Source organism: Dysidea avara, chromosome 1 (assembly GCF_963678975.1).
Source record: "Dysidea avara chromosome 1, odDysAvar1.4, whole genome shotgun sequence".
In the NCBI taxonomy this organism is placed as follows: domain Eukaryota; kingdom Metazoa; phylum Porifera; class Demospongiae; order Dictyoceratida; family Dysideidae; genus Dysidea; species Dysidea avara.
This window is the reverse complement of record NC_089272.1, coordinates 18,387,401-18,402,689: the sequence shown is the minus strand read 5'-3', so window position 1 is coordinate 18,402,689 and position 15,289 is coordinate 18,387,401. Positions and strand designations below refer to the sequence as shown.

At 37.3% G+C, this 15,289-nt stretch overlaps 1 protein-coding gene across 1 annotated transcript in view; it reads right to left on the bottom strand.

Annotated features, from left to right (window-relative positions):
- Nucleotides 1–4,368: 4,368 nt before the first annotated feature.
- Nucleotides 4,369–15,289, bottom strand: part of LOC136264668 (mucin-3B-like) — a 145,142-nt gene continuing 134,221 nt past the window's right edge. The window contains exons 43-47 of the mRNA XM_066059472.1: nucleotides 9,764–9,887; nucleotides 9,509–9,703; nucleotides 7,926–8,306; nucleotides 4,744–4,906; nucleotides 4,369–4,685 (exon numbers count right to left, since the gene is read on the bottom strand). Coding sequence (XP_065915544.1) covers nucleotides 4,502–4,685; nucleotides 4,744–4,906; nucleotides 7,926–8,306; nucleotides 9,509–9,703; nucleotides 9,764–9,887 — 1,047 coding nt within the window. The 3' untranslated portion in view covers nucleotides 4,369–4,501. The remainder of the gene's footprint in view (nucleotides 4,686–4,743; nucleotides 4,907–7,925; nucleotides 8,307–9,508; nucleotides 9,704–9,763; nucleotides 9,888–15,289) is intronic.

The following is a 15,289-nucleotide window of genomic DNA, read 5'->3' as shown; positions in this document are numbered from 1 at the left end:
TTTGTAACTGAACTCTCTACAAGAAAACTTCTTCTAACTGATGTCTGAACAGGGTGAATTGTTTGTAGCTGAACTCTCTACAGGGTGATTTGTTTGTAGCTGATCTCTATACAGGTTACTTATTTCTAACTGATCTCTTGAATTCTGTTCAGGGTGACTGCTCTATTAGGATGACTGCTCTATTAGAGTATCTCGATCTCGCACTTGCTACACCAAGTTGGATTTCGTGTTATAACTCCGTGGCTTTAAGTCTGATTCTTCTACACCATTGAAGAGCCTTTCTAAGATGATAACTCCATCTGTACAGCGATTTTCAAAGCATTACCCCAAGTGGTTTATCTGGTAGGCGTGGCAAGCATAATAATAATAATAATCGAAGTGTATATTTAGCCGGTACCGGTTTGCAAACACTAACGGCTATTGTGCCGGCACTAGTAGGTTGCCCCGAGCATTCAACTTTAGGGCACGCGTCTAGTAGGTTGCCCCGAGCATTCAACTTTAGGGGATTCGAAAAGTAGTTCCTTAGCGTTAGGGGTAGGCTAGGGTTCAGCTTTGGTTTCTTCTTCACTCTTGTTATATATAGAAGTCACTTCAGTCGGATGTTTATAACGTAGAAACTAAATAATATGACTAGCTGCAGCACCGGTGGTATAATCGTTACAAACATTGCTTATGAGTACGGATGCCCGGGTTCGAATCCCCGCTTAGACAACCTTTTTTCGCTCTTAGGTTTTTTGTACAAGTTTTTTTTTTTAATGCACGTAACATTCTAAGTATTATACCCTCCACTGCCGGCAAAATAGCCGGCAAAACAGTGTAACCGGTACCGGCTCTATATAACCTGCCAATAATAATAAAGTAAAAAAATTAAAAATTAGCTAATCTCGATTGCGTAATTGTTACACACTGTTGATTTTTTCACTGTATCTTCCTGGTTTTTAGCTTGATTTCTTTCAAACCACAAAAGGTTTGAGGTTCAATAGTTAACCTATTCACCCACCGATTTTCAGCTTATTCCCATACGCGGTTTACCCTGTAGGCGTGACAACATATTGGTGTTATGTTTCGTGCATAATCGCTCATAACTCTTTGCCTGTTTATGGTATTCCAGCTAAAGTTGGTACCGAGATGCGCCTTGATACCCCCCTTCTGTGTGCCAAATTTCAAGGCAATCGGATAACGCGTTCGCGTTTTATAGCAGTTTTTGTAAGTGTGCGAAAAGAGGAAGAAAAATAAGAAGAAAAAAAAACGAAGAAACTAAGCCAATTTGTGAAGTCGAATATCTCAGGAATGCCTGAAGCGATTTCGCTTTAAATTTGGAATGTGGAGTACTGAAGTTGGAGGGAATGTACACAGCAAAATTTGTCTTATTTCATCAAGGCAGCACAGAGCTACGGCGGTGCGAAAATTACGTTTTTTTTCTTCCTGTCAATATACTCACGGGGTTGCGCGCCGGCTTCTTGGGCCGCACGACACACTACCGTGTGTCTTGATTATTTGTATTGCTAATAATGCAATAATAGTTCCTGAAATAAGCTGGAGGCTAAGAGGGCTGTACCCCCCTGTTTCCTTTATTAATGGATACTTGGCTATTATGACCTAAACTCTTCTATGTTTAATCAAACTCCACCTAAATCCACCCCTGAAGTTCAATATTATAATAATTATATGCTGCAGAAAAAGCTACAAATTAAAAGTGTAAGGACAAATCCATTGATTTCACTACCTAATAGTATAATCATTACATTGAAACTGCATAACAAGGAAGATCATCACGTGATGTGATAATGCAGCAAATGTAACCACAACATCATTCCTTCCAGTTTGACTACTAATTATAGATCTGGAAGACTGGAAATGAACTGTGACTTTAAAAGCTAGTCATCAAATTAGTGATTGTAATATTCTGTGGAATTGAAATTTAAAAAGTTTGAAGATTTCAAGGTTGTTCTTAAAAAGTAGCAACTATTCAGACTCAAAACAAATATTTTGATTTACACTGGAAGAAGGGAAGAAATTACAGATAGGTACAATTCAACCATAATTATTTTATATATATAATGGTAGATTTTATAAGTGAGTGGTAGTTTCCTTCCTTGATGCAACCTGTAGGTATGCAAAGACTTTACAGATACATTATTAAAGTAATAGTGAAAACCATCACTGCTTGAAGGTTCTTAGTTTACCCGTTTGTTAAACTACTTTACTGTAGTTGTACCCAGTTATACTGATAGTAAAATGTCAGTAACTTTAAGTATATGGAACATAATTGTATTACTAACTTTTAAACTATCAGAAAACATCAGTGAATGTGAGCTTACTGAAAAATCACTAAAGTAACAAACAATAACTGTTCCATATACTGGGGATATGCCACTCTAGTAAACTAAGAAACTTCAAGCAGTGAAAATACCTACTGTATACAGGTATCCAACTGTATGCCTGTGCAAGTTGCTGAAGCATGCTCAAAACATTTGTGCTTTTATACACTGTGAAAAAGGTGGGATATAAGATGGTATTTCCAGTGGCTTATTGAATAGAAATAAGCCTTAATATAAATCCTGGTATTATACTCATCTTATACTTTAGTATAATGCATACTATACTATTACATATATGGTTTCAGTTTATTTACCACATTACCTGAAATAGCTTATATCAAATATAATGCCCACACTATACCATCACATATATGGTTTCGGTATGTTTAACACATTAACTAAAGCCTTACATGTGATTGTTAGTATACTACAGGTTGTATCAAGCTTTTTTGTATTCAATAAGCCACTGGAAATACCATCATATATCCCTCTTTTTTTCACAGTGATAACAACTGTCAATTGGCTAATCTTCCCTAACTTTTCATTGTCTGGCTGCTACCATTATTGTTCTGATAATAAACTTTTAAAAATAATTCCTGTGGCTGTGCTGTGCTACTAATAGCTAATATGACCCTATACCAAGCTGCTTTTTTATGTGCAACAATTCCAACACTAGTGTTCTCTATAAGAGTGCCTGCTAAAGATTGTCAACATCATTGTTTGTTGTTTGGTTGGTGACAAACTGCAACCATTGTATTAGTAATGGACACATGTGGATGTTTGCCAATAGCACAAGTGTAAATCAGTGGCTAATCCAAGAGGGAGTGACATGTGCCGCCTCCCACCCTCACACAGAAAAAAATGTTAACACAATGTTGTACTCTCATAGAGCAGTCATTCAAACATTGTAATAGAACAGTTGTTGCATGTACCACCATTAAGATCCTCCATGTACAGTTGCTCAATATGAAAACTTGAATCTCAGCACCATCCACATGTGTACACTTGGCCTGCAAGGATTTTTTTTACAAATGAAATGCACATGCATACAAATGTATTCAGTACTGTAGCTTTATGACAATTTATATTCATCGCTGTCACTGAATCACACATATCCCTAGCTAGCTACAACTCTTGATCAATGCACTAAGATCACTAGAAAGCATACTATGATTATACATAAAACTACTCCGACAGTGGAATTATTTTAAACTGAACTGTGTCTCTTTCTGTTTGCCATTGTGATAATGGTGGTAATCACAATCATCACTGTTAACAATAGTGGGCCTCACTGTTGCTGTGATTGTGGTCTATATACTAATAATGAAAAGAAGACAGACATGAAGTAAGCTATTTTAAAATGGTTCTTTTTACTTTATCATGAGCAATGGAAATATTGCGCTACTGTTATTATCACCACTTCCATTAGTTCTTTTTAAACAGATGCAGGCTCACTGAATTCATTATACAGCACTACAGAATTCATCAATTGTATATAAACCCTTCAAAAGGATCCATATTAAATTTTGTGTACATAATATTTATGCTAAATTTCACAGCACTGAAACTTTAAACTGTGTCAGTTTAGTAGCTAACCACCAAGACAGTAACTTCATTTTTTGACACAGTTCTCAGCATTAGCTAATAGGTTTCTGTCTCCTAAATGGGTGCCTTTAATCAGCTCATGTGCTTTACCACAAAAGCAATTGATAATACAACCGTTTGGTTTATATTGTAAACACTCCACTGTTGGGCCTGCAACCTTCAGGCATTGTGTTTACAAATCAGATATATACAAGTGCTATTCATGTAGCATTTCTCCTGCGAACAGTCTTAGAAGATAGCAGAATGTCATAGCAAGCAACCATGATACTAATGAAACTTATTAAAAAATTAGTACTCAAAATACCAGTGTGCTAAAGAAAATCTATCAGAATATCAGCGCTCAATGTGACCATACCTAAAACATAATGCATCTACAATTCTATGCAGATAACTAAGGGAGCAGAGTTAATCTGCAAGTCAGCACATTACAGCAGTCAATGTGTTTGAGTCTCAGTACACTACAATGGTTAAACAAAGGAAAAGTGAATATAGGGCTAGCCACAATGATCTGTTAAAACTATTGTGTATATGTGTGTTGTTCAATGTTTGCTGTGACCAGCATAATAAACTGTTAATTAATCAATGGATGAATAAATTGCTTCTTGTTCTTTCCCATTATCATCCTCCGGTCTGCATTGAAGATTATCCACAGGCTCTGGTCTTTCTGGAAGTCCATCAGCACCAGCATAAGGGTTTTCATTAATGATAGCATTCTGTCTAAAAGCTTTCAAATCTATTCCAATGTGACGTTCAGCATTTCTGAAATATCACAGGTATAAACCTAGTAAAACTGAATAGTTATTATTATACAGCTTACATGATGCCTTTGTTCTTTCTTCTCTTAAGAAGAACATACACCACTATCACAGTAATTATCACAATAATTACCACAGCCAATAAAGCAAACAGCACAATAAACACTGTGCTCTTGTTATCACTGTTATCACCAGTAGACTCTTCTACCACAATTGGTAAGACCACTACAGAAATTATATTTATTGAGAACATGAACACACTCTAGCCATTAATTAAAGTATACTACACAGTAAGTACTATAAGTATGAATAGAATTGATAAGTCAGACATCGTATCTCAAGATATTGCTTTGTATAATAACACAAGTATTTGAGTAAGGCAGTGTGGTTAGAACAAACTGTTCAACAATCAGTTTCAATTTACAAAAGTTTTCATAATTATTGTTACTGATGATGAGTCTTTCAGTACAGTAGTAGGGTTCCCCTTAAAGTTATGCATGCTGCTAAAAATGCCGCATCTAAAAATTGACAGGGGTAAGTGAACCTAATTTCGGAGTTTGGACAGTCCCTAACTCCAGACACTTTTGCATGTTTTGGTCTGTAACTTCGAAATGCCTGAATGCATTGCTTTGAAATTTTTGTCTTACATATAGTGTTTACACACATATCTAGGCATAGGTTAAACTCAATCGTTCATTAGAGTTGTGTCTGCTTTTGTGTTGGCGTGCATGACTTAAAATATAAATAATCCCTGATAAACTTCTGGAATCATATAATATATTATACACAACTATACAGCTATTTTATTCCAAACAAAAGCCCCTTTCAAAGAGTGAAGTAATATTCAAATAGCATGTTTCATCTTTGTTGCTGAAGCTCAGGGTTGGTGGTGGTGGTAGGTTGGGTGGGTGGGTCATGGCACATAACCTTTTGCCTTGTAGATGGAATGAATGCACTCATTAGTGTAAAAAATAGGTGAAGGGTTGTGCTTACTGTTTGCTGCCCTGGGATACGTAATCGAATTATTACAACAGTAGTGACTGTAAAAGACTTACCATGGTGTCACGCATGTATAAGCTCAAATGTTTGAATGGCTTCTAAGAAGAATCAATTGGGAACTCCTGAGCTGAAGGCTGCACTTCAAAGAGTATCAAGTGAAGAGATATCATTAAGGAAAACTGCAATTTGATAAGGCGTATCCAGAAGCACTCTTTCACACTAGAAAACTGGTAAGAACACAAGGAGGTATGATGGTGCTCCAACAGTTTTGAGCCATGCTGGAATACGTAGTAATTAGCCATCAAGTTTTAGTTGAGATGGGTTTTCCCTCAAATAGAGTGCTGCTGTTAGTAATTACCTTAAACAACAAGGGAAACACAGTCCTTTTGGAGAATTAGGCATTCCTGAAAGGAAATGGTGGATGGCTTTCTAAGTCGTCATCCACAGCTTGCACAAAGGAAACTCCGATACCTTTCCAGGAAAAGAGCTGAAGTGAATGATCCTGCAGTTTTAGATGAATGGTTTTAAAAGGTACAGTGCCTATTTGAGACTTGTAAATTGAAAGAATTTGATCAAAACGATATAGGACAGAGGGTGTGGAATTGTGATCAGACTGGATTCTGCACTGCAGTAGCATCCAAAGTTGTGCTTACAAAGAGGGATGCAAAATTGTACATGAAGTAGGAGGTAGTTCTGGTAGAGAATATATAGCAGTATTAGGTGAGCAATGTATATAATAGCAAACACTTATGTTTATATCATGCATTACACACTATTACAGCTTGTGGATCAGCAGGTGGCACATGATTACCACAGTACATTATGTACAAGGCCTAACACCTGTATGACACTTGGAGGGCCAGAAGGTGCTTTGTACAGTGCTTCATCATCTGGTTGGATGGAAAGTGCCAATTTTGTTAACTGGTTTAAGATGTTTCTGAAACAGGTTGAGTACTTATTGAAGGATGGTCCAGTGGTCCTATTTGTTGATGGACACCATTCGCACATTATGTTGGAGCCGATTAATTTGCAAAAGAGATTACAAAGTTGACTTGATGTGTTTACACCCTAATCTAACACATGTTTTACAGCCATTTGACATCGGTGCTTTCCATCCTCTGAAGCAAGCTTATTTAAGATTCTTAAGGAGTATAACTTGGAAGCACTGGTTAAAAAATGTGACAAAGGTGGGTTTTCCATCACTGTTGAGAAAGCTTTGGGAGGTATCTTTTTATCCCAATCACGTTACATCTGGGTTTAAATTGCAGGGATTCATCTTTTGAATTGACAAGCCATCACTGACTCTCGGAACCCCACTTCATTTCAAACTTTTATTGCACTAGTAAAACTGAACAGAGTTAGTTCATACATGTACAAACATGCTAGTAATGTAATTTAGCTACTTTGACATTATATTTGCTTCATTGTCAGTGGTAATGCACATAATTATACTGTATTTATTGTGTTAAAGCATTGCCTTACTCATGTTGCTCATGCTGTACGGATAATAAAGCACAAGGCACTTGGCTTCAATGTTAAATTTTAATAAAGTACCTGGTGTTTTATTAGCATCTCAGCCAAGTGTCAAGTGCTTTATTCATGAGCAAGACAATGTTTATAAATTATTAATGGAATGCTCTAGTGGATTGAAACCCAGTACATATTAAGTCACGCTAACATGGCAGCTTGCATATGGTGGTTGTGCACTTACATGTGTTGACACTAGTCTAATTGTTCAGGTCCATGCTATTGCTAGTGTTTTGGCTTCTTCGTAATGTATGACAAGCCTTTAATTAGTGTAATAATTGTAAACCTCAATAATTTTCTGTGGACCAAGCTGCTGATTACGGTGGACTAAGCTGCTGATTACTGTTAGTAATGTGTTGACCAAGCCTAGCTGTTATGACAACAAACTCTGAATGCCTGTGTTTTAATTACTGTCATAACTGTACTTTATTAAGCTATAATGTTTCATAAACTACAGTTGGTGAGCTATAAGGTGGTACAGTTCACACTTCAACTGCACTTTATGGAAAGTAAAGTACACTTTTTCATTTGATGTCACACATGCAAAGTTCCACAAGATGCAATTATAGGATGCTTTTTTCAAATGTCTTGCTCAATTCTGTGCTATGTAGCCTATTCATACTGTACGATTCCTTCCTCTGTGCCCATTCTCTATGTGTGCGTTATTGTTATATAATTCTCAACACAATGAGCAAAAAAAAATGCACCAAAAACTAACTTGGTTCAGTGACCATCTCTCCAGCACCAGTTCCTACAGCAACAGTGACACCATATTCCACCTTAGGGTCAAGACCTCCTACAACTATGTTGGATTCATTAGTGGTCACCCTTATTACTCCATCATTAGATTGTCTTGTAACACGATTACCACTGGAAGATGGTATAAGTGTCACTGTGTAAACAGGAAATCCTCTGGCTTCAAAGAGACTTAAAGGCTCCCATGAAACACTAACTGATGTACCACTTCTTTCAAATGCAACATTATTTGGTGACCTGATTGGAGCTTCTTCTTCAGTGAAAAAAGTGTATCCATAATTTTCAACTCCCTTTCCAGCATTTGTAAAAGCAACCACTGTTACTTCATAAGGCATACCTGGATCTAAATGGCAAAAGAATTTAAAAGTTATAATCACAATAAACAACTGGCCAGTAGTGATGGGCGGTATTGAGAATTCTAGAATCGATAATGTATTAGTGAAATAATTGAAGTTATTCAATAATTTTTTTCAATTGGCATTTGTGATTATGTACATCTAAATGAACATTAAACTGAAGCAAGGAGGTATGTAAAATCTAGGATATCAATATTTTACTGAACATTTGTAGTATTTTGAAGTTACAAATCAGTCTGACATTAATAAAATGCTTTGGAATAGTTCACATGTAATATTTATGCCAACGGTATCCTGCAATTACTCTCGGTATTTGCAATATATTGCAGTATTTCAAGTATCACAATACCAAAAATACCATTTAGTGTGCCTTAATCATATTGAAATATTGATTTATTGCCCAACTCTACTGTCCAGTATGTCAGGATTCTTATACAAATTGAGATAGGCTGTATTTTGAATATAATATTCAAATTTGACACCTGCCTAAATCTCAGTTATTTACCACACTGTATTTACCACAAGGTACAGAAAATGACAAGAATGATACAGTGCAGTATAGCTGCACTTTGTCGTTTTCTTGTTGTGTAATATTCAGTAACTATTTTGTTATTTTTGCATGTGTCTTATCCATTGTACTGGTAAACTTATTCTCATGTGTATGTGTGTATGTACTTTGTGTGGGGAGCACGTTAACAGGCTATATGCCTTTTGTGTACTCATGTCTTTTGACAAAAATGGATAATCTAATCTAACTTATACTGAAGTGGATAAAGAAAAAACAAGGGTATATAATGTGACCACAGCACAAGGAGAAAATCTTGATAATTAAGTTTAAGAGAGCAGTCAAATGTATTGCAATGGAGCAGTCAAAGCTTCTACAGTGTATAATAGAACAGTCATATGACCCATAACAAAATACTGCTTTTAGGGGTAGAAACAATATAATCTAGGACTTAAAAGATACTTCAAATTTAGTAGTTAGATATTGAGTTTTCTGTTTTTGATTGAAGATATTCATTTGGGTATAGCTCTTTGGTAACTATAATACCAGTCTCACGGCTGCCCATAAGCTATTACTAACATGCAAGGACTTAAATAAAGCATTTAATGAAACTTTGTGTCATCATAAATACAGTAAATTTTGTACCATTGTAATGTTAAAAATCCTGGATATACCTCTGCTTACCCAAGTCTGTGATGATAAAGCTGGTCTCATCACTAGCTACTGTATTACTTGTAATGTCATCACTATTACCATATACTGAATAAATCACTTCATATTCTCTAATGACTCCATTAGTTTGAGTAGGAGGAATCCATATAACATTAGCACTAGTTGAGGATAAAGGAGCAACTGCAACAATCTCCACTACTCCAGGACCTGTTGTGTATCATAAGATGCTATGGGGTAACAAGTACAACAGTTACTATAATGACATACCTGCCTCGTCTGTTCTGACTGATAGTACATTACTATTGTTACTGGTTCCTCCTCCATTAGTAGCAGTGATGGTGACATTGATCACTTGGTAGGGATATAATCCAGTGATGATGTAAGATTGTGTCTAGTATAAATGAAGAATATTATAAACTGTACCAAAAGAGCCAAGCTGTAAAAAAAGTGTGCTGCCATAAATAAAAGCCAGGGTGAAAAAAAGTTATGAAATCAAAGGTAGCAGCCAAGAAATTACTGATGTAATTGAATACACCACAGTGTGGCTTGTTAAGTAGCTCAATGTTCTACATAGTGACTTGTTATGCAGCCGAACTCTAAACCAGGGAACTCTCTAGCTGAACACTCTACAAGGTAACTGGTTTCTAGGGTGAATTGTTATGCACCTGAACTCTCCACAGGGTGACTGGTAACCTAACCGAACTCTCTGCAGAGTGACTTGTAAGGTAGCCGAGCTCTCTACAAGATAAAGATGACTTGTTTGTTGCTAATATCCTACAGGATATAACTGAACTCTCCACAGGGTTATGTGTTTGTAGCTGAACTCTCTATGGGTGACTTGCGTTTGTAGGTGAACTCTCTACAGGATGACTTGTGATTAGGGCTGCACCGATTCCACTTTTTACCGATACTTCAAATACCAAGTACTCAGCTGGGAAGTATCTGCAAGTACAAGTACCGATACCAAGTACCTTAAAGAAGCTACTTCATAGTGCACACATTTATTATATAGTGCATTTCATGGCATTCTTGTACACGTTTTCAGTATGGTTCATGTTTATAGTGAAGTAGCCAATTAAGATTCACAAAGAAAGAAGTCAGTGAAATGCAAACCAGTGGATATTCCAGTATTCTTCTGGAGAAGTGTAGATAATATCACAATGGTGCTTACAAATACACAAAATATTCTAATACTGAAACAGTTACTTCCACCTGATTGCTCTATTAGAGCTATTGACTGTTCTATTAGAGTATATCGATCTTTTTCTCAGTAAAGCGTTTTCACACGTAGGTTTCAACACAGATCAGTAATTTTGCTGGTAGTTAGCTATTAGTGTTATACTTGATGCTTTTAGGCATCCACTGTGCTAATAAAATCTAATCAAAAACAGCAAAGCTGTAAAAAAAGGTGCGGCCCCCAAAAAGGCCATGGTGAAAAAAGATGTGAAATCCAAGGTGGCGGCCAAGAAATGGCTGTGATGGTAGGTTAATCGTTACATTTTAATAACAACAATTCAGGTGAATTTGGTGCCAAGACCAAGCGGCACAAAATTCACCTGAATTGTCGTTATTAAAATGTAACCATTAACCTACCATCACAGCCATTTCTTGGCCGCCACCTTGGATTTCACATCTTTTTTCACCATGGCTTTTTTGGGGGCCGCACCTTTTTTTACAGCTTGGCTGTTTTTGATTAGATATCACTTCTTTTTGTATTTGTATACTGCAAAGCCGGCCTATGGCTGGCTTTGGGGCTTTTTTAACCCATATGTATTTTTCTTCACTACAGGAAGAAGAAAAGAACTTAAAGAAGAATTTTAGTGCTTCAATTATTTTTGATTTTATTAGTAATTATACAAATTATATACATATATTTATTACATGCCCATTATGCCCCACAGGATATTTTTTTGCAGCTGATCTCTCTACTGGGTGACTTGAAATGTAGCTGAACTATATACAGGATGGTTTCTTTGTAGCTGAACTCTCTACAAGGTAACCTCTTCTAGCTGGTCTCTCTACAGGGTATTTTGTTTCTAGCTGAACTCTCTACAGGTGATTTGTTTGCAGTTAAACTCTCTACATGGTGGTGTCTTTGTAGCCGAACTCTCTTAGACTACATGATGGCTTCTTTGTAGCTGAACTCTCTATAAGGTGACTTCGTCTAGCTGAACTCTCTACAGGGTGATTTTTTTGTAGCTGAACTCTCTGCAGGGTGATTTGTTTGCAGCTGAACTGTCTACATGATGGTTTCTTTGTAGCTGAACTCTCTACAAGGTGACTTCGTCCAGCTGATCTCTCTACGGGGTGATTTGTTTCTAGCTGAACTCTCCACAGGTGATTTGTTTGCAGCTAAACTCTCTACATGGTGGTTTCTTTGTAGCTGAACTCCCTACATGATGGTTTCTTTGTAGCTGAACTCTCTACAAGGTAACTTCTTCTCTACAGGGTGATTTGTTGTAGTTGAATTCTCTACAAGGTGGTTTGTATGAGGCTGAACTCTCTACATGGCGGTTTCTTTGTAGCTGAACTCTCTACAGAGTGATTTGTTTTCAGCTGAACTCTCTACATGATGGTTTCTTTGTAACTGAACACTCTACAAGGTGGCTTCTTCTAGCTGATCTTTCTACAGGGTGAATTGTTGTAGCTGAACTATCTACAAGGTAACTTCTTCTAGCTGATCTCTATACAGGGTGATTTGTTTGTAGTTGAATTCTGTACAGGTGGTTTCTTTGTAGCTGAACTCTGTACATGATGGTTTCTTTGTAGCTGAACTCTTTACAAGGTGACTTCTTCTAGTTGAACTCTCTACGGGGTAATTTCTTTGTAGCTGAACTCTCTACATGGTGGTTTCTTTGTTGCTGAACTCTCTGCAGGGTGTTTTGCTTGTAGCTGATCTCTCTACAGGGTGATCTGTTTGTAGCTGATCTCTCTACAAGTTGATTTGTGTGTAGCTGATCTTTCTACAGGTTGATTTGTTTGTAGCCGATCTCTCTACAGGGTAATTTGTTTGTAGCTGAACTCTGTACAAGGTGCTTTTTTGTAGGTGATCTCACTGCAGGTTGATTTGTTTGTAGCTGAACTCACTAAAGAGTGATTTGCTTGTAGCTGAACTCCTTACATTGTGTCTAGTTTCTAGCTAATCTCTCTACAGGGTGATTTGTTTGTAGCTGAACTCTCTATAAGGTGATTTGTTTGCAGCTGAACTCTCTACATGGTGGTTTCTTTGTTGCTGAACTCTCTGCAGGGTGTTTTGCTTGTAGCTGATCTCTCTACAGGGTGATCTGTTTGTAGCTGATCTCTCTACAAGTTGATTTGTGTGTAGCTGATCTTTCTACAGGTTGATTTGTTTGTAGCCGATCTCTCTACAGGGTAATTTGTTTGTAGCTGAACTCTGTACAAGGTGCTTTAATTTTTTGTAGGTGATCTCACTGCAGGTTGATTTGTTTGTAGCTGAACTCACTAAAGAGTGATGTGCTTGTAGCTAAACTCCTTACATTGTGTCTAGTTTCTAGCTGATCTCTCTACAGGGTGATTTGTTTGTAACTGAACTCTCTATAAGGTGATTTGTTTGCAGCTGAACTCTCTACATGGTGGTTTCTTTGTTGCTGAACTCTCTGCAGGGTGTTTTGCTTGTAGCTGAACTCTCTACAGGGTGATTTGTTTCTAGCTTACAGTATCTCTCTACAGGTTGATTTGTGTGTAACTGATCTCTCTACAAGCTGATTTGTTTGTAGCTGAATTCTCTACAAAGTGTTTTGTTTGTAGCTGACCTCTCTTCAGGTTGATTTGTTTCTAGCTGATCTCTCTACAGGGTGATTTTTTTTGTAGCTGACCTCTCTTCAGGGTGATTTGTTTCTAGCTGATCTCTCTACAGGATGATTTTTTGTAGCTGACCTCTCTTCAGGGTGATTTGTTTCTAGCTGATTGCTCTGCAGGTTGATTTGCTTGTAGATGAACTCTCTACAGTGTAATTTGCTTGTAGCTGAACTCCTTACTTTGTGTCTAGTTTGTAGCTGATCTCTCTACAGGGTGATTTGTTTGTAGCTGAACTCCTTACTTTGTGTCTAGCTTGTAGCTGATCTCTCTACAGGGTGATTTGTTTGTAGCTGATCTCTATACAAGTTGATATGTGTGTAGCTGTTCTCTCTGCAGGGTGATTTGTTTGTAGCCGATCTCTCTACAAGGTAATTTTTTTGTAGCTGAACTATCTATAAGGTGATTTGTACATAGCTGATCTCTCTGCAGATTGATTTGTTTTAGCTGAACTCTCTACAGGGTGATTTGTTTCTAGCTTATCTCTCTACAGGTTGATTTGTTTGTTGCTGATCGCTCTAAAGGTTGATTTGTTTGTAGCTGAACTCTCTGCAAAGCGTTTTGTTTGTAGTTGATCTCTCTACAAGATGATTTTTTGTAGCTGACCTCTCTTCAGGGTGATTTGTTTCTAGCTGATATCTCTACAGGGTGATTTTTTGTAGCTGACCTCTCTTCAGGGTGATTTGTTTCTAGCTGATATCTCTACAGGGTGATTTTTTGTAGCTGACCTCTCTTCAGGGTAATTTGTTTCTAGCTGATCGCTCTACAGGTTGGTTTGTTTGTAGCTGAACTCTCTACAGGGTGATTTGCTTGTAGCTGAACTCCTTATATTGTGTCTAGTTTCTAGCTGATGTCTCTACAGGGTGATTTTTTGTAGCTGAACTCTCTACAGGGTAATTTGTTTCTAGCTTATCTCTCTACAGGTAGATTTGTGTTGATTTGTTCATTGCTGATCGCTCTAAAGGTTGATTTGTTGCAGCTCAACACCCTGCAAAGTGTTTTGTTTGTAGCTGATCACTCTAAAGGGTAATTTGTTTGTAGCTGAACTCTCTCCACAGTGACTTGTGTGTAGCTGAATTCTGTGTAGCTGAATTCTCTAGAGAGTAACTTAATTGTAGCTGAATTCTCTACACAGTGCATGACTTGTTTATAGCTGAACTTTCTTCAGTGTGACTTGTAATGTTCTGAATCTCTATAGTGATATATTTGCTTAACTCTCCACATGGTGATTGTCTTCTTGCTGAACTGTCTATAAGATTAACTGTTTGCAGCTGAACTCCCTACAGAATAACTTGTGATGTAATAAAATTCTATAATGGAATAAATAAACTAGCCGAATGCTCTATTAGGGTGACTGTTCTATTAGAGTATCTCGATCTCGCATTTGCTACACAGAGTTGGCTTTCGAATCATAACTCAGTGGTTTGTAATCCGATTCTTCTGTACTACTGCAAGGACTTTCTATGAAGATTATTCCAGCTATGCACCGATTTTCAGCTCATTGCCCTAAGCGGTTTGCCTAGTAGGCGTGAAAACTAATACTTTTTTATTCATAAAAATCGATCGTGTAATTGTGACACAGGTTGGGTTTTGTGTCATATCTCCGTGGTCTTTATCTGGATTCCTTTCAAACCACCAAAAGGCACTCCTACGATGGTTACTCCATCTACATAGCAATTTTCAACTCATTCCATGAAGCGATTTACCCTGTAGGCGTGACAACAAATCGATCTTGTTTTACGCGAATAATCGGTCATAACTCCTGAACCATTTATCGGATTTGTACCAAATTTGATGCTAGGATTCACCGTTGGACTCCCTTTCTGTGTGCCACATTTCAAGGCGATCGGAGTACGCGTTTGCTTGTTATAGCAATTTTTGCAAGTGTGCGAAAAGACGAAGAAGAAGAAAAAAAAAACGAAGAAAAAAAAACGAAACTTTGGCAGCTCGTATCTCGGAAATGGCTGGAGCGATTTC